The sequence below is a fragment of the Lepidochelys kempii genome, chromosome 6 (genome assembly GCF_965140265.1).
Source record: "Lepidochelys kempii isolate rLepKem1 chromosome 6, rLepKem1.hap2, whole genome shotgun sequence".
Lineage (NCBI taxonomy): Eukaryota > Metazoa > Chordata > Testudines > Cheloniidae > Lepidochelys > Lepidochelys kempii.
This window is the reverse complement of record NC_133261.1, coordinates 35,433,010-35,459,661: the sequence shown is the minus strand read 5'-3', so window position 1 is coordinate 35,459,661 and position 26,652 is coordinate 35,433,010. Positions and strand designations below refer to the sequence as shown.

The 26,652-nt window shown below is 42.7% G+C and overlaps 1 protein-coding gene across 1 annotated transcript in view; it reads left to right on the top strand.

The window, feature by feature from the left end:
• The first annotated feature begins 2,173 nt into the window (after nucleotides 1–2,173).
• Nucleotides 2,174–26,652, top strand: part of SCUBE2 (signal peptide, CUB domain and EGF like domain containing 2) — a 63,885-nt gene continuing 39,406 nt past the window's right edge. The window contains 8 exon segments of the mRNA XM_073347526.1: nucleotides 2,174–2,227; nucleotides 2,230–2,488; nucleotides 5,863–5,985; nucleotides 11,790–11,915; nucleotides 15,038–15,172; nucleotides 22,301–22,426; nucleotides 22,737–22,853; nucleotides 24,114–24,203. Of these exon segments, the coding sequence (XP_073203627.1) occupies nucleotides 2,174–2,227; nucleotides 2,230–2,488; nucleotides 5,863–5,985; nucleotides 11,790–11,915; nucleotides 15,038–15,172; nucleotides 22,301–22,426; nucleotides 22,737–22,853; nucleotides 24,114–24,203 (1,030 nt within the window).

Below are 26,652 nucleotides of genomic sequence, written 5' to 3'. Positions count from 1 at the left end.
AAAGTTGTTTTAGTATTGGTCTATCTTATTTTGTTTCATAAAGACAAGACCCTTTGTCTTTATTATGCCTTAAAATTTGGCTTGCTTAAGCTTAACATATATGGCTTACACCTGTGTTACCTGTGACTTTATTCTGTCAGTTTCTACCTACCTCTCTACCTCACTGGAGTGATGTGAGACTCAATTCATTAATGTATGTAAAGCACTTTGAAAACCTTGGAAAGATGATGCTGCAGAAGTGCAAAGCAGTATTTTCTTTTTAAAATTAGATGGTCTATAGTGACGTGTTCCAATAGAAAAGGCCGGTTCTCTGACTTTTAAATTAATGGATGTAAAGCTCTTTGAGATGTTTGGATGGACAACGCTATGGAAACATAAAGCTGTATTATAAATATTGTTTACTCACAAGATCATGGAAACCAGCAGCCACAATGTCCTTTAATTTAATTTCCCACTACTTTCTATTTGGTAAAATAAGCTGGAGGCATCCCTCAAGTATTTAATGGGCAGCTTTATGCATTTATAGATGGGTTTGACTGCAGCTAAAAATGTCCACGACATACAATAGGTTGTTTCTAGCTGGATTTAAAAAGAAAATAACTTTGATCATTTCAAAAGCAATGAAGCCTGATGCTCCAGGGAGAAAGGAAGGCAGTAATTTATGGCTACCATTAAGGAAACAAAGACAAAGACCGAGGGAAAGTTTCACTAAGTGAAGATTTACAAATGTGTATAAAACACCCTTACAACTAGAAACAGCCTGGTATTTCTCCCAGAACAAAACAAAAGGGAAGAGGAGGGGGAAGAAGGGGATACAGCCTGCCCACCTGCCTTCACTGGGCACAAAAAGGTCAAAGGAAGAACAATTTTTTTTAAAGTTATTTTACCAGCTAACATGGCCACTTTGCCTACAGAGGAAACGAGCTGTGGGAAAAACTGTCACCGTAATAAGAAAAGGAGTACTTGTGGCACCTTAGAGACTAACCAATTTATTTGAGCATGAGCTTTCGTGAGCTACAGCTCACTTCATCGGATGCATGCCGTGGAAACTGCAGCAGACTTTATATACACAGAGAATATGAAAAAATACCTCCTCCCACCCCACTGTCCTGCTGGTAATAGCTTATCTAAAGCATCGGATGAAGTGAGCTGTAGCTCACGAAAGCTCATGCTCAAATAAATTGGTTAGTCTCTAAGGTGCCACAAGTACTCCTTTTCTTTTTGCGAATACAGACTAACACGGCCGTTACTCTGTAACTTGTCACAGTAATATCTGGCTTAGGAAAAAGGGCTATGGATGGGTGGTGGCCTTGGTAGTCTCTGTGCATGACCGGGACTCTGCCTCTATTTTGCACAGGGTTGAGCATAGTCAGCACTTAAATAAGAACAATTAACAAAATAGTTGCGAGGGTATCTATGGAGGGGGTGTGTGTTCATGTGTAGTGCTTCTGTATACACATGTAAGTTGAATGTAAATTAATGGATACAGAGTGTGTGTGCACTGCATGTGTGGGATGTTTGCATGGGTTTGACTACATTAGAAATCACCTTTTGGGCCTTACAGCAAATGAAGGTCACACAGTTTCTCTCTGTCTACATGTGCAGTTAAAACATTTTCAGCACCAGTTTAGCTGCACTTATTGCTTGGACACCCCTTGCCAAGCCCTTTATGGGTGTGAGTGGTGGCTGTGTATGTCTGCAAGGAATGCCTGTCTGCATATGGGGTATTGTGCGGATGTTTGAATACAGGTGGTGTGGGTGTGCGTATAAGTGTCGGGCCTGTGTAGGATGCTGAGGTGTGGTGGCTGACTGTGCATGGGCGGGTGTTTCTAGAGGTGGTGGTGCTTGTATGTGTATGTGGGAACATTTGTAGAGGCGCAGAGGTGTTTCTGAGGCAGAGTATTTGTGTGTGGTTGGGGGGGGACTTTTATCTATAGCTGTAGGGTGTGTGTTGCTGTGAGAGAATATTTGGCCTTGCCTGTGGCTGCTTGCAGGTGTTGCTGGGGTGGGTGGGTGGGTGGGGGGTATCTGCAGGTGGGGGACAGTTGTGTCTATGTGTGCCCACAGGGTGTGTGTGAGAGAGACACACATACACACCCCCCCCCGTAGGCAGAGCGCTGGGAGGGAGGCAGTGCAGGCTCCTCTCTCAGGGTGACTGGCTGCGGAGTGGCCCATGAGAGGAATGAGGGGGAGACCCCGCGGCCAGCCCCTCTGCGCCCCCTCCCCGCCGCCCCCTCCCCACGGCGCGCGGCAGCAGGAGCGGGGCGCGAGGCGGGCGTCAGTGTCAGTGCCAGGCAGGCTGGGCGCCCGCCGCCACCTCCCCCCCGCTCCTCCTCCTCCTCCTGCGGGACGCGCCAGGCCCCGGCGGCCGCGCGATCGATGGGGTCCGGCCGCCGCTGCTCCGCCCGGGCGGCGCTGCTGCCCCCGCTGCTGCTGCCGCTGCTGCTGCTGCGGGGACAGGTCCGCGCCGCCGGGCTGCTCCTGCCCGGTGAGTGACCCAGCCCAGTGCCCGGGTTCGTTCCGTGCGTGGCCGGGCCCCGCTAACGCAGCCCGGCTGCCCGGCGCCGCCCGGGGCGTCTGATGCTGACAGCAGACGGGTCCTGCTGCCTCCAGACCTGGACAGCGGCGCTCGCTCTTTGCCTCGCCCCCCGAAACCGGCTGCTGGCCCGGCCTGAGTCCGCAAACACTTGCGCGCCTGCTTAACTTTACCCCCCGGTGGGACATGGGGCGGGGGTGGAATGAGTGGGACTTAACAGGGGTGAGGGAAGTTAAGGCTCAGGCCCCTCGCTGCCAGTGCTCAGCACCTGCGAAGATCAGGGCACTGCTGGAGGGGTTTGTTTCTTAATATTGGCTTTGATCCACTACTTTAAGCCTGTGTGGAGTAGTCCCAGTGACTGCTCACATGTCGAAAGTGACACTTGGGTGCAGTGCGGTTGTAGTCCCGTGAGTCCCTGGATGCTGGAGAGACAAGGTGGGTGAAATACTCCCTTTCGTAGGACCAACTTCTGTTATCGTCCCTGGGCATTTAGTGCACTGGATTAGGTATACCAAATTGTGATGGCCGGGTGTAGGATCCATAGATCCTGAAAGGTGTGCTGGGGTGGGGGTGTTGGTTCAATAAAAGATATGATCTCCTCACCCACCTTGTCTCTCTAAAGTTACACTTGCTCTTTCAGTCCTTTGTTGCTATTATTTTTAGAAATGGGCTTGAATCGACCTCCAGCTCTAAAGCATCCTTGGAAGATGGGGAGAGTTCAGAAATGGGACTGAACTTCACAGTTATTATTTTTATCTGTAGTGGTTTCAATTGGGAAAAACATAGTTTTATTTTATTTTTAAAAAATCTCTCATTTCTGAACAGGGTGCTGGACAAATCCTAGATGAATACAGTATTTACATAGCACCACAGAGGTGGCTGGCACTTTTCAAACATATGAGATTATTAAATGAAAAATAATGTATCTGAATTAAAATGTGCAAACTTTGTGGACTGTTAGGTTGCTTTAGTTGGTTTATAAGATGGACAGTGGTAAATATTTCTGTGACTGAACTTTTATTATGATGGTGGTGATTATTTTAAAGTTTTGTTTCCCCACTAGGAATCCTTCAAATAGCAAAATTAATATCAAAGAAATAAAACAGATGTTTAGTGTTTTTGAAAAAATCTAGAAGTACAAGGTTGATGTATCACAGTCTAAACAATGTTATATTAAATGTGGAATAAACCTAATAATTCTTCATGCATCTTCCTCCTCCGCAGCAGTTTCACTGCCAAGTTTAAGACTGCAGCGTTTGCTCTTAGTTTTCTTCCCCAGAGCCTCTCTTTCCAGCTCAGACTACATTCAGTAGGAGCAGAAATCTCACCAATGTGTACAGTAGCTTTAAATCAACTTTCATTCTGCAATATACACTAATGCTGCTTTTACACTCCCATTCTTCATGTGCATTCTGGAGATCAAAGGAATTAATAATAATAATAATGTTAAAAAACCATAAAAACCTGAACCAACCACTATGGACAAGGCACAGTATCTGTTTGACATTTATGCATTTTAGTTTTAAGAGAAAAACACTCTTGAATGTGTTCTCTCTGTGACAGTGCTCTCCATAGACAGGTAAATCTACGAACATCCCAGTGTGTAGACAGATACATGGACAAGGAGAGTGGGAGTAGTTACTTTGAGATAATGCATGAACTTAATTTATACACATTTAAGGTTTGTTGACAACTGATCTCCTCCATCCCATACCATTTTTCTGTCTCAGTGCTGTACATCCATATCTAATTGAAGGTCTTCTGGTAATTCCTCTCACCTCCAGAACCTTCTTTGCTGACCACTCCCAAGACTTGAAAGCTTCCCTTATAATGGTTTTCCTTATCCTGTCCCAAGATCCCACCTTCTGCTAATCTCGCCACCCCAGCATTGGTCTTCCCCTCATTTCCTGATGATCTTGATCAAAGGTATTTGTAGGGCATCCATCACTATTACCTAGACCAAAGATTTGCAATCTCTGTTCAATGGGTCATTGAGGTTCAGCAGCGTATTTGATCATGGCGTGTTGAGCCGGTTGGTCATATGATGCTGGCCTGTTGTCTTGTTCCCTGCTGCTAAACTGCTTTAAAAGAAGCTAAAACCATATTAATATTCTTCCTCATAAGCAATTGCTCTAGTTATTACGGGATGTGAGGTGATATGTGGAAGGAGAAGGAGATCAGTGCGATTGACTCCTGGGACACCTTCTCTTCCATTCATAATCTCTCTGTTACAATGTGATCCACATTGGGGAGGAAGGAGAAGAAGGGGGAAAGCTTGGGTACTTATGATATAGCCACCAAATACTGTATTAAGACTCAAGGAGGACCTCCACTTCTGCTGATTTGTCTGCAGTCTCAGATCCTTCCCGTCTATGACTTCCTTTCCTACAGAACTGCCTTTTCCACTGATCTCCTTCCCCTTGACCATCCATGGGAACTCATTCTGTTTGTGCTGATTTGCATCTTTTTCTGCTGCCCTAGAAACTCGTGTTCTGATGATGTCTTCCCCTCCCTGTCACTCTTCTTTGATGGCCATCTACAACTCCTCCTTCATATCCAGGAATTCCTCTTTTGCTGATCTTTCTTATTCCTCGCTCCCCCTGCACTGAAGTTTCCAGCTGGATGTTTTAGCTGTGTACACTTTGTGCTTCTTGAAAGGTGACTGCCTGCTGTGTGTTTCAGCAACATTGCTCACCAGATGTGACTTTCACTTTTTATTTAAAAAAGCTAATTTGGGAGCAATAAAAACACTTGAATAACCATCTGTTTAAAGGTAAGTAAAAGTTTGGCGTGTCTGGGGTTGTGATTTTGAAACTCTTGACTGAGTGAGTGTTCATTTTTTGTGAGACCTTTTTGTTAGTTTAAAGAATGTCATGCTTCCTAAGAGTGAGGTCACAGGCTTGAAATGTGATTTTTTTCAATAACTCGTGGTTTGGGGGTCTATAGATTAATGCTGTCTGCATGTGTGTCTGATTCTTAGCTCCATACAGAGACACAGGGTCGCATTTTCTGCTGCTGTTAATACAGTACAGTATAACTCCATGGAGTTACACCGATTTACAGCACCTGAAGATCTTGCCCATAATGTTTAAATGCAGATACTGGTGCAAATGTATGCATATACACAATCACGCAAGCTTGTGCTAATACACACACATCCACACATACAACCATCATGCAAGCATGTCTCGTGTGGGTCTCTTTCTCACACATGCATGTGCGTGTGCACATACATGCACATGACCATTCAGCAACCAACCAAACATTCTCATGTTGCACCTTCTGACATCTCTCATGAATCTGTTTGTTTGTTTTTTTTTAAACAGATGTGGATGAGTGTGCCCAAGGGACTGATGACTGTCATCCAGATGCTATTTGTCAAAACATCCCGAAGCTGTACAAGTGCACATGCAGACTGGGTTACAGTGGTGAAGGGAAAACGTGTGAAGGTAAATTGACTGCAGTAATACACACTGCTTCGGCCGTAGTGTGTGTGTGCCAGACACAATCCTATTGCCATTTGCTGGTTAACCCATAGGATTGCAAAAGGGATTCATGGGAACATTTGTGACAAGCTGTTGACTCCTCATGTCATATATGTTGCCCAGGAATCTGATATATTCCAAACTTAATTATATATTTGTGTGAGATTTTAAAAAACCACCATCTTAAAAAGACAACAAATGCAGCCACTACTTCTGTCCAGCTCCTTAGATTTACTTTAGCTATAGAGTTATGGGCAGTATCCTTTTGAAAAGCCCTGGCTTGGAAGAGGCGAGATCGTGCCTTATTTCTACTGTGAATTTGTCTAGCTTCAACTTCTAGCCGATGAATCTTGTTGTACCTTTGTCTGCTAGTGTGAAGAGCCCTCAATTTCAAAATTGCTGTTCTGCACATAGATACCTATGTACTGTGACCAAGTCACCCCTTAACCTTTTCTCCATTAAACTGAATAGACTGAGCTCCTTGAGTCTATCACTATAGACTCATATGGCATATTTTCCAATCCTTCAGTCCTTCTTGTGGCTCTTTTCTGAACCTTTTCTAATTTATTAACATCCTTCTGGACTTGTGGACACAAGAACTGGACACAGTATTCCAGTAGCAGTTCCAAACACAGAGGTAAGATAACCTTCCTACTTAGGGTGACCAGGTGTTCGGTTTTAAACTGGAACACCCGGTTGAAAAGGGATCCTGGTGGCTCCAGTCAGCACAGCTGACCAGGCTGTTGACTGTCCGATTGGGGCTGTCTCGCCACGGGGCTGGCAGGCTCCCTGCTAGCCTCCGCGCCGTGCGGCTCCTGGGAAGCAGCCGGCATGTTCCCCCTCTAGCTCCCACGTGTAGGGGCAGCCAGGGGGTTTCGCATGCTGTCTCCGCCCCAGGCACCGCCCCCGCAGCCCCCATTGGCTGGGAATCATGGCCAATGGAAGCTGCCGGTCAGCACCTGCGGATGGGGCAGTGCACAGAGCCGCCTGGCCATGTCTCTGTGTAGGAGCCAGAGGGGGGATATACTGGCTGCTTCTGGGAGTTGCTTGAGGTAAGCTCTCCCTGGAGCTCACACCCCTGATCCCCTCCCGGGCCGCAGCCCCCTGCCCCAACCTTGATCTGCCTCCCACCCTCTGAACCCCTCAATCCCAGCCCGGAGCCCCCTCCCATACTCCAAACCCCTCATCCCTGGCCCCACCACAGAGCCCGCACCCCCAGCCCTCACACCCCCCCTGCACCCCAACCCCCTACCCCAGTCCAGAGCCCCCTCCCACATTCTGAATCTCTCAGACCCAGCCCAGAGCCCCCTCCTGCACCCCTCATCCCTGGCCCCACATCAGAGCCCACACCCCCAGACAGAGCCCTCACCTCCTCTGCACTCCAACCCCCTGCCCCAGCCTGGATCCCCCTCCCATACCCCAAACCCCTCATTTCTGGCCCCACTCCAGAACCCGCACCCTCAGCCCAGAGCCAGTACCTCCTCCCACACCCCAACCCTCTGCCTCAGCCCGGAGCCCCCTCTCATACTCCAAACCCGTCATCCCTGGCCCCACCCCAGAGCCTGCAGGCACACCCCCAGCTGGAGCTCTCCCTCCTTCCCACACCCCAACTTCATGAGCAAGTGAGTGATGGTGGGGTGAGCAAGCGACGGGGGGGGGGAAATGGAGTGAGTGGGGGTGGGCCTCAGTGAACGGGCAGGGCATGGGAGGGGCCTCGGAGGAGGGGTGGGGCAGGGGGTGCGGCAGGGGTGTTCAGTTTTGTGCGAGTTGAAAGTTGGCAACCCTATTCCTACTAGAGATTTTCCTGGTCATACATCCAAGGATTGAATTAACCCTTTTGACCATGGCATCACACTGGGAGTTTGTGTTCAGCTGATTAGCCACCATGACCCCTAAAATCCTTTTTTGGAGTTACTGCTTCCCAAGATAGAGTCTCCCATTGTGTAAGCATGGTCTGCATTCTTTGTTCCTAGATGTATAAGTTCCACCCTGTAAGTTTCAAGGTGTTTACCATAAAAGCAGGCTGGCCATTGACAATACATGGGAACAAATATAGCATTGATTCATTTAAAAGAAGTATTAGTTTCTTGCAGTTAGGGCTAAAGGTTTGTGCCTCAGGCTGAGTTGAAGCTGGTTTCAGCAATGCATGTGTAAGTTTGAAACTGGGGCAAAATCATGCTTGTCTGAACAATATCACAGAGTTATTAAAGTTCTAGTGAGAAAACGGTTTTGGCCAAGTCTAGGCACAGTAGGGGCCTGATCCAGCTCTGCTTATGTCAGTATGACTCTTTCCATTTTCTTCTATGGTAGCTGGATTGGGTCCATAAAAAGCAGAAACTTTAGCACCTGCTGTATTTCTTTGCTTCTTCTGTTCTATTTATCATATTTCTAAAAAGGGAAACAGTAATAAGAAGCCTAGCTTCAAAGCAGGGAGTCACTTACATTACAGTCATGTGTATGAGGGCCTTAGAAACATAAGAACTGCCAAACTGGATGAAACCAGTGGTCCATCTAATCCAGTATCCTACTTCTGACAGTCGCCCCACCAACTGCTCCAGGGGAAGGGGAAAGAAACCTTGCAATAGACAGAGTTATTTTTTGAATCCTGCTTGGTCTTACTTATGTATTGTGGAAGGAGTTCCACAGGCCAATTGCATGTTATATGAAAATATATTTCTTTGTATTCATTTTGAATTTCATTGAGTATCCCCTTGGTCATTTGTTCTGAGACAGGGTGAATAGAAGTTCCCAGACTATCTTTTCTATCCTAATTGTTATTTTATATACCTTTTATCATGTCACCTTGTATTCATCTCCTCTTTAAGGCAAACACAACCCAACTTTTCAATTTCTCTTTATGTGTGGGTTTTTCTATATCCCTACTTATTCTTGTCATCTGGCTAGGAGCTCACTCTATTTCTTTTATAGCCTTTTTCAGATGGCATGTCCAGAACTGACCATAGTATTCCAGTATGCCATTAATTTAGAGAATGTCATTATAATAGTTTCTCTGTTATTATCGATCCTATTATCAGCCAGCAATATATTGGCAGCATAGCAATGATAACTAGGATGGATCACAAAATCTAAAAAAATTACAAGAAAAATTTCAACGTCATTTTCTGTTTCACACGTTTTCACCCTTTTTTTGTTTTCTGTTTTTGAAAAATTTAATCACTTTTTAATTAAAATATTTATCAAAATGTTATCAGAATGGTTAGTGTAATTTTGCATGTACCAAGAAACCTGGATTTTGATAAACAAAAAAAATCTCTGACCAAACTGATGGTTTTGCTTAAAATTTTAATTAAAAATGGTGCAAAAAATATTAACTTTTTCTCACTGTTTTGGGCTTCGCAGTGGGTGAAATCCTGTCTTCCTTGAAGGCAACTGCAAAACTCCCATTAACATCTGTGGAGCCAGGATTTTACATGGCAGTTTTTGGTTTTGGGAAGGAGGGGGGAGAAGAACACACCCACCCACCCTGTGTCCATGACAAATTCATCCCAAGGGGGCACATGTACCTACTGAGTTATTAAGGTATTTTTATAATGAGCAGCTTCTTTAAAACATAGTTAGGCAGTGAAACATTGGGGGCTAAGTCTTAATTCCTGTTGAAGTTCTTAGTGCCTCTCAGAAAGTACAGAATGTGTTTTAAGATTGGGCTTTTGGACCCTAAAATGAGAAAAGCCAACCTGGGCCCCTCAGATGACACAAGGGTGGCAGAGTGCACTTGCTATAGCTAAGGCCAAATTTTTCACCTACAATTAGTCACCTATATCTATATTTGAGCATGTACTAATAAGTGTCCTGATTCCCAAAGGCTTCAGTGAGCACTGTAGATGGTGAGTGCCTTGGAAAACCTGGCTACAGTAGATTTAGGTATGTAAATGTGAATTTAGGGAGCCTTTGTTAGGGACCCATGTTTGAAAAATTTCACCTTAATGTTTTGGGGTAACTGCTACCATAGATGAAGCTCTAGTGGCTAGAGCTCAGGAGACCTGGGTTGTGTTCTTGGATTTGCCACTAACTTACTGTATGACCTTGGGCCGTTATAGTTATAGTGGTACAACCCCTCAGTGTAAATACAATTATATCAGCATAAAGGTGCTTTATACTGTTATGGCTATTGCCTTACAGGGGTTGTACAGGTATAACTGTTATGGTAAAAAACCCAAAACAGACTAACACAAAAAAAAAGAACTCAAATCCCAGCCCTCACTGTAATAGGTGCACTGGTAAAAAAAACTGTATAAAGACCAGACCTAAATCATTTAGGTGCATGAGTGTTGTGGTCCAAAGTCACTACATTGTTTTTGAAAATCTCACCCTTAGAAATCCCTAGGTGAAAATAACTGTGTAAGCTCTCATAGTATTATTAATAGTGTAACAAGCATCATAGGATGTCTGGGAAAAGCAGAGATTGGTCCAAACCAAAAACCTGGATCCACCCCCCAAAACTTTCATAATGGCAGAGGATTTAGGAATTGAAGCCTGGATCTGAATTTAGCACCAACTCTTTCTCTCTATTTTGGGTCAAACCAGAACCCTAGGATTAAACATACTGAACATTAAGGGATTCAAAATCTGTATCTGGATGTTGTGGCTTTGACCCATCTTTAGTCTAAAAGCTGTATTTGAAACTTTTGTCTGACTGTAAAAGGCTTTGGGTATTGTCCCTATCTCTTTCCCTCAGTGCCCTAACCATGCAGGTGAAATTCTGCCCTGTGCAAACAGATGGGCAGCAGAAGATGTAGGTACCACCTCAGAGTATCAGTGGGATTTTGAAGATGTGCACAGGCAAATTTCATCGTATGAGCTGAGTCCCAGATGCACCAATGGTGTTAGGAGTTTTGCTGTTGATTGAAATGGGGAAAAGATCATTCGTTGGTTTGTTTGTGTCTTTTAAATCAAAGCTTCTAGTGTGTGATTAGTTTATTTTGCTTAAGGAGTATTATGCTATAGATTGTTTTCTAGTACAAACATGAGCAAGATGAAGTCCTACATATTCAGTTTCTTTATTAGGAAACAAACAAAGTGTTGGTCATTTATCATTTCATTTGAAGTATCAAAAAAAAAAAAGGTGATTTAGGGCCAATGTTTAGATTGGGTGTTGACAGTTTTTAGAAAATATGTCAGATAGAATCGTATGAAAATGTTTTTTAAATTAAAGCTGTTTATTTGGTTTAAACATTCCCTTGCAGTATTTGCAACCTAAGCATTGCAGCTTTATGCTAGTGCTTGAGAATCAGAAGCTAAATTGACTCGTGCGTTTTAATAATCAAAACCGAGTCAAATGCAAAGTGAACAGACAACTTGAAATGGTAAATTAGATAGTTAAAATTCTTTCCATTTTAATAATGAGAGTATTGTGATGAATGCAGGTAAGGAAATTTATCATTTTTTAAAAATATGCAGTTTGATTCTCCCTCAAATTGATTCTATGTCAGTGTGACTTCAATGGATTTAATCCTGATTTACATCAGCATAAAATAGAGGAGAATCAGATCCATGATTTTTAATCTAACATCTTTTTTAATAAGCAGCTTTAGAAAGCTTAAAACTATACTGTAACACTGGTTGGGAATCCTAATGCATCTTGTCATTTTTCAGAAACATTGAACAAATAATGTGTTAAGTATAGTTCATTTGCAAAACAATGATGATTTAAGAGAGCAATTACTGTTCATATTTATACAATCATGTCAGGACCTGTCTATGCCAAACCAAGAAGCATTAATCAGATTGACTTTTGCTTTATCCCTCAGACATTGATGAATGTGATAATGACTTCAATGGAGGCTGTGTACATGAATGTTTCAACATTCCAGGCAATTATCGCTGCACTTGTTATGATGGCTTCATGTTGGCTCACGATGGCCATAATTGTCTCGGTAAGGAACATGCTTGCTAACATTGCAAATATTGATGCTAATATATCCCTTTTTAATTTTGTGAAAGTAAAAAACCTGTGATTCCTGGATGCTGTGTTAGATAAGATGTCTTAAACAAGAATGATACATATTAGACACAGGAATTCCAGGATTTGACATTTCAGTCTCTGTGTGACTGCTCTGTTGCTCAGTTTCCCCATCTGTAAAATGGGGGATAATACTGACACACTTTTCGTAACCGCTTTGAGTTCTTTGGATTAAAAATTGAAAAGTATCCTTCATTATTCTTTTAACATGTTTCTTTAGGGAAACTTTAATAAATTGATCTGTTTAATACTAAGAACATTTTCTATTTTTTGGAAGTGTTAATTTAGGGTCCATGCCCAGCCATGTGTTGGGGTTGGGAGAAAGGAATCCTTTCTCCAGGTAATGGAGGAGCTATGCCTCACCCTCCCATTTATGTATCTTATATGGGCCCCATTTCTGTACTATCTGAGCACCTCACAATCTCTAATGTATTTGTCCTCACAATACCCATATGAGGTAGGGGAGTCCGATTGGCTCCATCTTACCGTTGGGGAACCAAAGTACAGGAAAGGTAAGTGACTTGTTCAAGGTTATCTGGGAAGTCTGTGGTGAAGCAGGGAATTAAACCCAATTTTTCCTGAATCCCAACCATTGCATCACCCTTCTGCTCTGTGGGTTTGGCGGTAACTGTGGCTCCTGCTTGCTGCTACGTGGTGGGCCATGATTGGTGGAACCGTGTAGTGGGTCTCCCTTCACACAAATGTGTGGACCTCTGTGCACCCCCTACAAATACTGCTCATCACTGCCTGAGCAGTGGGGCCATCACTGGGTAAGTTACCTCAGGAGATTTCCACTCCTGTTGGGGAAGGGACTTGCCCCCATTGCAGAATTTGAAGACTGTTGTGAGCCTTGCAAGGGTGATGAGATATTTCAGATTACCACGCAGTGTTTTAGTAATGGGACTAGGCCTCTATTAAATATTTAGGGCAAGATCCTCACCTGGTGTAATTTGGCATAGCTGCTTTGTCTTCGTTGGAACTACATCAGTTTACATCAGCTAAGGGTCTGGCCCGTAGACAAAGTCATGTCTGTTGGTGTGTAAATGGGAGAGGATGGGGAAGGCACTAAGTCCCAAGGGCTGCACTACCAAACCCTTGCATATGCCAAAGCTGGGTAGCCATATAGTCTGGGCAGAAGCATCTGAACGATTTATTGATGCTTTTTAATATTAGGAAGAGTGTCTTATCCTCTCTCACACTTATTTAAACACTCAAGTAGAGTTCCATGAGGTTCACATTAAGGATACTCAACTGTGTGAGCACCTGACCTCTTTAATAAGGCAATAAAGGGGCATATTCTCTCTCCATACAAAGAACTCCTCTAGCACATGAATACATCTGGTCATATTCTGATCTTAGTAATTTCACTGGAGATACCTTGAATGTACACAGCTATAACTGAGGACAGAAACTGGCCCACTGTTGTGTTAATATAGGGTTTTTCATTATTGCTTGGCTGGTTGTTTTGAAAAGAACAACATTATTGATGCAATGGTTCGGAGGGCGGGGAGCATATAAAGGATAATATGGACTTTAAAACAATGAAGTTCAAATCACAGACCTCCTAATTTTGAGTGTTCCTTTGAAGATCTGATTTAAAATTAAAATAGATATTTTGACATGCAGCAAATTTGGCTTCATTTTCTGTTAAACTGTTTACTTACTTAGTTCATGCCACTTTTTTGTTAACTAAGCCGCATCTGTATTCCTGAAGACATGATATGTGTGGCTGGATTTTAGCTGAACAGACAATTACTTTTTGGAGAGAGAAGACAATATTCCATTATTTTGTCATGATCCACAAAGCAGAAACATTTTCTGGAGTTTCAAATCCACAGTACTGGAGAGTCTTGGTGGTTGTTTCAATACTGATTCCTTAGATTCAGATCACTGTCGAACTACTAAAATTAACTGTTTCTATTAAGACTGAGACATCTAGACCTCTTGGAACATAATTTTTATCTTCATTCTTTTCTATGATCATGTTGCGGTGCTAAATCCATCTCGGTTTAGGTACTCAGGTTGGCCCAGTGGTTTCAAGGGAACTTAAATCTATCACAGTGTTTGATTTCACTTGTTGGTAAGAACACAATGGCTTCTTCCTGTTTTTAGGAACTATTTTATGCAAAAAATGTTAAATACTCATTTAAAAAATCTTAGCCCTAGTACTGTAGCAGTGAGCAGAGTGGGGAGAACATGATGCACCAAATGCGGTTACATAGGAGCAAATGAGAGCAGAATTTTGCCATGACACTTTTATGGCCTGTTTTCCTGGGTGTCGAGCATCCATAACTCCCACTGAAATCAATGAGAGCTGTTGGTGCCCAGTCCTTCTGAAAATCAGACCTGTAAGGTTTATACTATAGCAAGAGGCTACAGAAAGCTTAAATCAGTGATGAGTAAAATTCAAAAGGCTTGGAGGTTGAGATGAACACTTCAATGTTCAGGGACTTAGCTGGAGCTTTTCTACTCTTTGTATCTCTTGGTTCTGCCAAATTAGATATATATCTGCAAGAACAGACTTTCTCCTGAGGTTCCCCATACTTCCTGCCTCTGGTGAGGCCATAAATGTTACAAGATCAGCATTCCTTAAACTATTTCGGTAACTTTTGCTTCTGTCCCTGGCTACAACCCGGAAATACAGAAGCAGCCACAAAATAAGAGACAATGAGGTGAAATGAGGAGGTGGAGGATAATTAATCAGACATTCTTAAACTTCAGAAAAGACCTAGCATTTGGCTTGTAGTTTGGGTGAAGGTTCCGTGTGATGATGCAAATTGTGTCCAAATTGGGTTACCTGTCTCTCGCTTGAACCTGAGCCTGAGGTTTTTAATAATTTTCTCTTCCTCTATCTCTGTCTCAGAATGAAAATCTTCTTTAAATGCCCTGATCTATAGACCCACTGAGGCTTTGGTCAAACATCTATTTTTAATCTATACTAGTTGCACACTTTGAGATCAACTTCCGGGCACTGATTTATAGCAGTGACAGTAAATGCAGCTGTGCAGATACAAATCCAGTCTCTTTATTTTTCAGATACGGATGAATGCATGTTCAACAACGGTGGTTGCCAGCACCTTTGTGTCAATACCGTGGGGAGCTATGAGTGTCGTTGTAAGGCAGGGTTCTTCCTGAGTGACAACCAGCACACATGCATTCACCATTCCGAAGGTACTGGTTCTTTCCTTCCAAACAGTGAGCAGAAACTTCTTATGGGAGCACATAGCAGACTCTCTTAAGCATTTTCACAAACATTTAGAGTTCTCTTCAACAAGAGAAGAGGTTCATTGTTTGCCTGCCCCAGAGGGTATGTCTGCACTGCAACAAGACACCTGTGGCTGGCCCTGGTCAGATGATGGGTTCATGGTGGTTGGACTGTGGGGCTATAAAATTGCAGTGTACATGTTGGGCTGGAGACTGGGTTCTGGTCCCTCCCACCTTGCGGGAATTCTTCAGTCAACGTAGTTATTGCCTCTTGGAGAGGTGGATTACCTACACCAATGGGAGAACTGCTCCTGTCAGCATAAGTAGTGTCTACACTGAAGTGCTACAGTGACACGGCTGAGCTGCTGTAGCATTTTAAGTGTAGACTTACCCAGAATACTCTTGACTTCAGGGGGGCTCTGCAGACAGCCCTCATGCTATCCATTGTAGAATCAGAGCCTGGAACGCTGTCAAATGAGATGACTTTGCCATGGGAGAGAGAGAGTCCCTTTTCCTTTGTATTTCCTCACCAAGATGAATGGTTCCTTCCCCCCTCTGAACTCTAGGGTACAGATGTGGGGACCTGCATGAAAACCCCCCTAAGCTTATTTTACCCGCTTAGGTTAAAACTTCCCCAAGGAAGTTATTTTATCTTTTGCCCCTGGACTTTATAGCTGCCACCACCAAGCGGCTAATAAATATATAAAAGGGAAAGAGCCCGCTTGGAAACGTCTTTCCCCCCAAAATCCTCCCAAACCCTACACCCCCTTTCCTGGGGAAGGCTTGATAAAAATCCTCACCAATTTGCATAGGTGAATACAGACCCAAACCCTTGGATCTTAAGAACAATGAAAAAGCAATCAGGTTCTTAAAAGAAGAATTTTAATTGAAGAAAAAGTAAAAGAATCACCTCTGTAAAATCAGGATGGTAAATACCTTACAGGGTAATCACATTCAAATTTGGATACTGTCTGACGGATCGAAAGGCAAAATCAGTTGTTTTAACGCATGTCTGTACCTGATTCCTGGTGGAGAGCTCTTCCCTCTTTCTCTGTCTCTTCTTTAGTAAGTCTTGAAAAGAATTCTGCCTTCCCCATTTGTCCTGTTCCAGCAGGAGTAACAACTTCTTTCCCCTCATTCTTCATTGTATCTTTTCCATTTCCTCCCCAAATTCTCTTCCAGGATCCATTGTCTTGCTGCTCTTGTTCTCCTCTGTTTTGCTGTCTCTTTCCCCTTCACCTGCTTCCTCATTTTTGGTTGACTGATTCCCCATATTCCATGACACTAAAGCTGGTCAAACATTTGTTGTCAAAACATTTATGTTTGCCAAAAAAGGGTGGTTTTGACCAAAAAGTAATTTTTTTCTGAAAATTTTAATTTTGGTCGACAATTTCTGCTTTTTCATCGAAAAACTGGAAGTGAAAAACCAATACCTTTTCAGTAGAAATTTTCTTTTCAAGTCAAATTTTTCACTTTTGTGAAAACCAATAATTTTTTTTTGCCAAAAACCTCATATTTTTACCTAAAATGCTTTGAGAATACCAACATTTTTTCAGATTTCAGTTTTTCATTGAAAACCCCAAAAATTTTAAACTGCCTCTCCATGGTTACCTATTTTCCATCTCCCCCTTCTTCTCTTTTTCTTCTACCCCATGATGGAGCCTCACCTCTCTCTTCTTCTGTACGTGTAATCTCTTCTGTGCCCATACTTCACTTTATCCCTGTCCCCTATTTCTCTGACCCTCCTCCCATTTCTCTTTCTCTTTCTTCCTCCCCTGACATTTGTACCCACCTCCCTTAGCCTACTTCTATAATAGGGAAAAACAGTCATGTATTTAGGGCACAGGATTCAGATACAGGAGATCTGAGTTCATTTTCCTGCTTTGCCACAGATTTCCTGTGTAGTTTTGAGGAAGCACTCAATCTCCCTGTACTTCAGTTTGCCATCTGTAAGAGCACTTCCCTACCTCCTAGGGGTGTTCTGAGGATAAATCTGTTGATGTTTGTGGACTCTCTGATTCTGCGGTGATGTGGTTCGTATAAGCAGCTTAACAGAGTAAGGAGGTTGTGGAGGTGGGCAGGAGTCCTGGCCTGTGGATAGAATGAGAAGGCAACTGAGTGGCTATTCTGTTGCTCCAGCTGATTTGCATGTTGAGGTTGACTTGGATTATTAGCTTCCTGGAATCCATCCTTCCTCATCTGCTGTGCTCCACATTGTCTGGCTCAGGTCTGTGAGCTGGAACACTGCAGGAGTTTTTAGAGGCAATAGTCAGGTGTGATAGTTATCTACTGTAGTGGGGTGGATCAAGAGCAGTGTGGTGCTCCAGATGGTTCTCTGGCTCTGTTTAAGCCTTGCGTAGGTCAGCTGGGCTCATAACCTCCCATTGAGTTGTGCACAATCATAAGTTTTCCTTGACTACATGCCCTGGATTTATTCCTCTTCAGCTGTAAGCGACAGAACAAATGCTTTGTGAGGACATTGCATCAGTAATAGCGATAAATCACTTGCCTACCTATGGCTTTTCTCTTTGTTGTTTAATTTGCTTCATAATACCTGTTAGGGGGCTTATTCCTTCACCCACTTCCTTCCCTGGTCCTTCTCGCATGAACAGAGAGCAACAATACCCAAAGTCCAAAGGTGCAAACAATTCGATGTTTATTGGGGTGAACTTCCAGCAAGCATGATTCCAGTTTCCTTCCTTAGTGTCCCCCTGCCCAACTCTGACACCACAGAGCCTTACACCTGTGTCCCTGTTCCCATTCCTGCCCTTAGCCAAACATGATTCCAATTTCCCTACTCCCATTCTCTGTTCCCATTTCCCCCTTTAGCAAAACATGATTCCAATTTCCCCACCCCCATTCCCTGTTCCCATTTCCCCCACACCCACACACCCACCCACTCACTTCCTGATTGACTGCAGACTATATAGTAAAACTTGAGTTCTGCTTAGCTATGCCTTAACCAATCATTTTCCTGAACTTTAACTTACCAATCCCAACATATTGTAACATGATTATGTAACCAATTATATCCCACCACCTTAATTAGTTTACACCCAGCAAAATTAATTATACAGCAGATAGAAACAATCACAGAACCAGACAGAGATTATACAGACAAACAATAGCAAAGTGGGAACTATAATGACAAAACAATACAGAAGTGAGGATTTCACATCCCAGCTATTGATAAGCGAGTTCTTGCCAGACAGGATGCTATCAAACTAAGTTTCCTTTTACGTTTTCTAGGCACTTCCCTTTCTCTGGAGGTGATAGGCACTATCAGGACAGAATTGTATTCCTAACAGCCCAATAGCACCTTATTTCAATGTGACTAGTTTTGGAATGTGAGGATGTGACCGGTCGCTTCCCAGCTTATGGCTGCCTCTGTTGCTGAGCCAAAGGCCTTAGCCTAAGAACAGGGCCTCAGACTGTCACAGTAAGAGAAGGACCTTACACTGGCAGACAGTGATTTTGATTCTTTCTTTTATACCTCTAACTAGCCAAGTGATAAGAATACACCTAAATTCTTAAAGTACAGGCCTTTGCAGACAGGCCTGAATATCTATATCCTAACATTAGCGAGTTAGCAGATTCCAGGGGATGCCATGCACATGCAGTTTTTACCATAGAAATAAGTGTTGTGACCATGATGTATCCTCTTATTATCATTTCTAGTGATAATCCGTCTCCACTTAGGAATCCATCACAGTCCATCGCAGTATGTCACAGAAGCCACAGTTATTTACTTCTTTTGGGCCAGAATCAGTGGGCATGAATACGAGCAGCAGGATTTGGCACATTAGGGTTAGATTTAAAGCCATGCCACCTGAAGGCTAGTGCACAGAGGCACCGCATCAGCAGCAACTCCTGGAGACATTTTACCTGTGGAGACCTAGGCAGCCAGAATGTCTCTGGGAGTGGGAAATGCTGCTCCCTTTAACAGGGTAAAGCATGCACTCTACACAGGACCAGTCCCTTTCTCCAGTTTGTTGGAAGGGATGCAGCACTCCAGGGATGTCTAGCTCTGCTAATGGTGCTGGCATTCCCCTGGCTTGTGCTCAAGCAGGGCAGCACCGAGATTCTGGTCGCTCTTTGTAAAGGGACATCCTTTCCCCATACCTCCTTGTAAGCCTGCACAAGACTGTCCAGAATCTGAGCCTGAGTGTTGACAACAGAATGGCAATTATGGTGATGAGTATGACCCAGCCTTGATACAGCACCTTCCCGCAGCACTTAGCAGGGCTTGCTAACTGGGTGTACATCTGGCTGGACAAATACCATTCTGACTTATTCCCTATACAGTTCCACTGATATGACTGCATAAGAATTGAATCACTTTGCTCATTCTCATATCAGGTACAGATACACTGACATTTTTATATATATATATATATATATTATGTAATATAAAATGTTCATTGGAGCTGATTTTTAAACAGGCCTGTGAAATAATGTGACTGATTTATAGTAAATAAAATGTTAAAACATTTGTATGCACTTCTCCATAAAATATCCTCTTTTTGGTCAACTAGATTTTGTTTTTATGGTCGTGGAAAGCACATTTAACTAGTCAGATTCTGGGTATTTTATTATTAAAATGTAGTTCATTTTGTAAGGTCCATTTTAACTTTTGGTGGAGAAGTGACTGAATTCCACATGCACAGAACTGAGCAATTACCAATTCAGCATTTAAACTATTTGTTCGAGTTCAGTGAACTTTACCAAAGTACCTGGTTTAACAGTTTCTTCTTCAGGAGATGAATGCACACAAAGAAATTACTTTGCTAACAGAAACTAATCCGTTAATTCTCTTAATGCTTTCTTAACACCTCTTAGCTTACAGACAGATCATATTGCATGTTTAAACTTAAAAATATCACAAAAACACTAGAGTTAATAAGGCTAATTTGTGATCTTATGTGCTGCACAGATCCTTGATTGACACCATAATAGTGGATGTTGGCTTTCATGTGGGGATCTTTGGGCTCTTTTGTATATTCTGTCAGATTTGAGGCATCATTGTCTTGTTAGGCTTCTACAGAGTGGGAAAGGAAAGGGAAAAGGGGAAAGGCATCCCACTGTGGGAAAGGAATCAAAAAGCCAATAGAGCAGAATAATCTAAGCAATGTAGCATCCATTCCTTTGTTACTTAAAGCTTTCTTAATAGAGGAAGAATATTGTAGCCTAAAATTGGGATGTCAAAAATATAATATGCAAAGTAACTGCCTGATTAAAATGTAACTGAATGTTTATGAAAGGTTGACCCCAGCTCCCACTACAAAATTTTTTTCCTCATTTAATAATATTCCTTCAAAGAGAGGATATTTTGAAAATGCATAGGTTAAGGAAACCTTTACCTATTTTTTTTACACAATGAGTCTTGTCTCCGATTTTTTTTTTTTTATTCAGGGCCGGATCCTGCTTCCACTGAAGTTAATGGGAGTTATTTCAGTTGGCGCAGGATTGGGCCCTCAATAAGATTAGCCAGCAAGCCTAAATAAACTGACCAGAGTCCTCTTGAAGTGGTTATATTATCTAAAAAGAAAAAGCAGTCAGTCTTTCTCTGCTGCTTCCTGAATTTTAGCAATACAAGAGGATTCAGTAAGGATCTAGAGTATTCTGCTCTGTACTACTAAGCCATATGGGAGAGTTAATAGTTTAAACCCCAACATTTCTGTAATATGGAAATTTGTGTTTTCTTTTGCAGTCACATTCCAGCCAAAAGTTGTGCTGTTGCAAGGGTTGTGTGTGTGTGTGTGTTTTGTATATATTGTAACATGCTAGAACTTTTTGCAGTGTTACGCTATTTCTGTGTAGTGTGACACTCTGATGGATTAGGCTGGAGGCCCATAGTGATGTGTGGACATTTTGCAAGTCATGCCTAAAGCTCTGTCAATGAGCTTCAGCACTGATATCTAGGATTGCTATTACAACAGGCAGCAGCTGCTTGAGAACTACTTCACCATAACAGGTTTCAGAGCAGCAGCCGTGTTAGTCTGTATCCGCAAAAAGAACAGCAAAAAGGACTTGTGGCACCTTAGAGACCAACAAATTTATTTGAGCATAAGCTTTCGTGAGCTACAGCTCACTTCATCGGATGCATTCAGTGGAAAATACAGTGGGGAGATTTATACAGGGGACAGGTTTTATACAGGAGATTTATACAGGTTTTTATGAGGTACACTGAAGAGAAGAAAAAGTCAACTAATGTCACATTACTCTATTCATTTGGATCCAGACTGCACTTGCTTGTATTACATTCTATTCAGCAAGTGAGAGACATAGCACAGAGGTGCAGTTGTATATAAAACATCATGATGACTCTCCAGAGGTGTTGTTAAAATGTACGGGTTGGAATTAGAAAGAATCCAGTAGATATCAGAAAAGGTTAAGATGCTCCCAAAACAGCAAATTCTTTGCTGCCCATGGGTACGGTATGTGTGACTGCTGGGTCCGCTGATAACCACCAAAGAAAATGTGGCTCTGTGACTCTATGGATCAAGGCCAGTAATTTGAAAAGATGTGAGAAGAAGCATTTGAATTTTGTATGTCTCTGAATAAATGAGGACATTCCCTTGCCTCACAACAGCTCATTTTGCTATTTTATGGGGTGACTAAAGGGGAAATGACAGCCTTAGTGCCTGGTCCTGCAAGGTACTGATTATCTCTCAATTCCTATTAAAATATGTGGGAGGAAGAGGAGGAGTTATTATTACTAATAAATATTTATATTATGGTAGCACCCAAAGGCCTCAATGAAGGTTGGGGGTCTCATTGTACTGGGTGCTGTACAAACACAGAGATGGAAGATCCCTGCCCCGGAGACCTTAAGACACAAACAGACAATGGATTAGGAGCAGGGAGATCACCTTGCAGGCCATTTGCTTAGCCTTTAGCAGTATCAGGTTCTTTTTATTTCTTGTATATCAGCTGATACTTTTTTCCTTTTGTTCAGTTACAGGAAATTATTTCAAGAGGTACAAGTTGTCTGCTGTTTACTTACAGTTGGGCTAATGTTTGTATTTGAACTGTTACCTGCATCTGAAGACACTGAGGATACTGATGATCTGTGATATTTGTACTGTTTTGCAGATGGCATGAGCTGCATGAATAAAGACCATGGCTGTGCCCATATCTGCAGAGAAGCACCGAAAGGAGGAGTGGCATGTGAATGCAGACCTGGATTTGAACTGGCCAGGAACCAGAGGGACTGCATTTGTATGCAACAAATTCATACTGATCCTTAAAGGGAACAAATAGAATTCTATTATTTCCGCAGTTGATCACTAATTTTGGCAGTTGTATCTATGGATGTGCTAGGATGATACAATATTTAGACTGTATGTTGTTGATGAAGTGAAATATCATATTAAAACAGTGGGTTTTCAGAATGTCATTGTACAAATCCATCAATTAGTACTGAAAGCTCTAGTTTGGGAGTCATGTTAACATTCACACTTGAGAAGGGTAAATTCAGCCCTGTGCAGTGATCTGAAATTTGAGGCTCCACTGTATGTTTTCTTTCCAGTGACATGCAATCATGGGAATGGTGGGTGTCAGCATACATGTGAGGATGCCGATGATGGGCCCATTTGTGGATGTCACCCAAAGTACGCAGTGCACTCAGATGGGAAAACCTGCCTTGGTCAGTAAGCAGTGGATGAATTCTTTTCTGTTGATGACTCACATGAAAATGAGTTTCAAAATGTTACCATTTCTGCAGAGTAATATGTTCCAGTTGTATTGCTGAAAAATTGCATAGAGGCCAAAACGACAAGATCTTTGAAAGCATAGGCCAGATCTATGGGTCTGGCCAACCCGTGCTTGACACAAGACTTGGGTGTGAAGGAAAAGTGGTTCTAGGTCACATTTCTGCTCCCCCCGACTCTGAATTTGGATCCAGTTTGGCCCCTGGCATAACTTAGAGAAACTTTAGGGCTGCTCTAAGTGATGCCTGCAGGAAATCCCTTGTGGAGCATTCTGCTATCTGGGGAGCACTTGAGCATAGGAAAGGCCAGAAGAAGGTGGTGTAGAGCTGATTGTGCTGGCTTTACATCCCATGGAGGTTACCCTATGTTAATGGACTCTCCACCTTACAGGCTGCTTTCTGATTGCATGAGAAGCACAGAAGAACTGGCCCAGAATGTTAAAGAAAAAAAGAACTTCTGTTTTTAAGTATATTTTGTTCTGGTACTTGTGAAGCATCACACATGCTATTAATCAGGGGACAATTCCTTTCCATTTTCTTAAGTTTTCATAGATTCGTAGAGTCCAAAAGGAACCTCTAGGATCATCTAATTGGACTTCCTGTATAACCCAAGAACTTCACCAAGCAATTCCTGCATCAAACCTATAACATCCGATTGAACTAAAGCATATCTGTTAGAAAGGCATCCATTCTTATGTAAAGAAATGCTTTGGTGGATGAACACAAATGCTTTGATGACCGGTCTCTGACCATTGATTAAAAACAAAAACCCAGCCACAGTTAGTCATCTCTTTCATTAGCCAGTGGGTGATCAGGATGGCAGGACACTGGTATGTAGCATCTGATCTCTGATTAACCCTTTTGTTGTTCTGTTCACGACAGCTACTATGTTTTAAGATTTCTGAGGTGAACACATGGGTCTTTGAAAAGCAAATGAAAACAAAACAAGAAAAAGAGCTATGAGGTTTTTAATTAGGGAGTTTTAATAGGTTTTTTTTGTTTTTAAGTGTTTATTTCTGACTGTTTCTGCTTATGATATATGATTCAACTAATTGTAGAGCTTAGCTTTGTTTTAGAATTGGATTTCAAAAGGAATGTCGTACCAAGATACGGCCAAGATAGTTGGCCACTGCATTAGGTACCAACCGTCGCACTACCACTCACTGATTTTTTACCCACCATGTACTTGCATTACAGAAAGAGAGGAGGCTGTAGCTGAGATCTCTGAGAGCAATGCCACAGCAGGAGCAGATGTGGATAAGCGAGTAAAGCGGCGGCTGATCATGGGTAAAAGTGCCCATCTTGTTTTGCTGTAGGGTTTCTTAACTAGTCTTACATGGTGAACCCTTACTGTATTGGGTAGCTGTCATTGAACATAGCTATTGTGACTATGGGCTGAAGTCTGCCCTTGGAGAGACATGCACTACCCATTGAACTCAATGGATGCTCGCTCACCTGTAAGGAAAGGCTATGTCCCTATAGTGTATAAGTAACCCTGTATAGTATTTGAGATGTATAGCAGTATGAGCTGAACCAGAGCCAAGAAACCTGCTCTCTACCTATGCTGTCACTACTGAGTTCCCCAGTCTATGACTATTCTGCTATTCAGAGCTTGAATATAAAACTCACCAAACTCCTAGTCAGATGATTTCTTTTAGAGTCAGATTAAATGCAAAACCTTTAAACTCTTTGGTACTGGCCACTTTGATTGGCACAGCGGGATTTAAGGGACTGGCCCAAAGTCCCACTGAAACTTTGGAAACTGACCCTGAGTTTCGTGAGTCCTAGTCCAGTGCTTCAACGAGACTATCCTTCCTACCTCTGAGACATGCACTGTGAACACCCAACTCCTGGTGGAAAGCAGGGTTCTAGTCTCTTTAGATGTTTCCCAGAATGTTAACCACTTTCATATAATTCTTCTTCTTCTCTACTTGGGGTTCCTGACCTTACAGCTCTAGCTAAGTTAGGGGACCCAGTCACCATAGAGATAAATTGTAGTGTGGACGGGACCTAGCTCTATCTTTGTATATGGGCTAAAGTTTGCGACTGTCCAAGGTTTTAATTCAGCAATGGGAGCATAGTTAGATTCCATCTATATTACAGTCTTTAACCATGTTGTAAGTAGGTCAATGGACCTCCAGTATTTTAACTGGTTCCCGGAGGTAGATAGTTACAACAGTATAAATCTGGTGTATGGAAGACGAGAATCAGGCGCAGTATCCTCTAAACTTGTTTTGTCCCTTTAACAATAAGATGCACTATTTTTCCCCGTGTGTGTCTCTTTGTACTGAAGGGTTAAATGGACTGTAAGGACAGGTTTGTTTGGAGTTGGAGTTCACCCCGATTTTGTAGCTGATAGGGAGTTGGGGGGGGCAGCAAATTCCCACAGTACAACAAGAAATTTCCAATGCTTCACTTTTTTTCCTCTCCTAGGGAAGTGCCACACATCGTCCCTGTCCTGAAATGTTTCAGTACGAACTAAATTTAGTTGTAGTCTGTTTAATGCAGAGGTGTATCCAGGGGACTATGGAACAAGTCCCTGTGATCTCAGTGCGGTTCCGAGTGAACAGATATCTGGGTCACAAAAGCATCTCCACAGCTGGCACTGATCATTTACTATTCCTGCTGGCAGTCTCCTCAAAGTAGTAGAGGCAGAGGTGAAAGCTTTCAAAAATCGGAGACTAAAGTTAGGCTCCGAAATCCATATTTAGGCACCTAAATAAGCAGCCTGATTTTTAAAAGTATTGCGCTCCCAACAGTCCGGTTAAGATCAGTGGGAGATGAGAGAAGTTCATTCCCCACACCCATGCTGTGGAGCTGGCTAGCAGTGGAGAAGGGCGGTCTCCTCTGTTCTGTGCTAAGGAGCTTATTATTATTATTTATATTACCGGAACACCTAGGAGCGAACCCCATTGTGATGTGTGTGTTACAAATCCAGAACAAAAAGATGTTCCCTGCCCCAAAGAAATTACAATGTAAGTGTCAGACAAGAGGCAACAGATAGCTAGAGACAAATCAATGGTGGAATACAAGGAAACAATGAGATAAGATGGTAAGTATGATTAGCAATGGTCTGAGCACAACTGTTGTCATGTGGGGTATTTTTTGTTTTTGTCTGTCGGCATCACGGCAAAGGAGAGTTTTGAGGAGGGTTTTGAAGGTTGATGATGAGGTAGCTTTGTAGATGTTTATGGGGAGTTCCTCCCAACTGTCCAGGGCAGAATGAGAGAAAGCACAAAGGTGCTTGTCTGAAAATTCAAGTGGGCGATGGAGATAGGAGTCAACTTTTCGATGCCGAATGAGAGATGAGGGGTAGGGTGGGGACAGGCTGTGACGGGCCTTGAAAGTGAAGACAAACAGTTTATGTTTGATAGAATAGAGATGGGGGAGCCAATGGAAGAATGCAGACAAGGGGGATGACATGGGAAAAGCAATGAGCTAGGAAGATTCTTTGCAGCAGCATTTTGAATGGATGCAAGCAGGGCAAGATTGCATTTGTCAGGGTCAGAGGGAAGGATGTTGCAGTAATTGAGACATGAGATAATGAGAGCTTGGATGAGAATTTTAGCTATGTGAATGGATAGGAAAGACCATATCTTAGAGATGTTCTGCAGGAAGAAATGGCAGGATTAGACATAGCCTGATGTCTTTGACCGGGAGTAGGTGGTTGTGCCTAGTGGTCGGAGTAGATCTAATGATCAGAGCACAAGTCACTCCTAGTGGTTATAACAGGAGT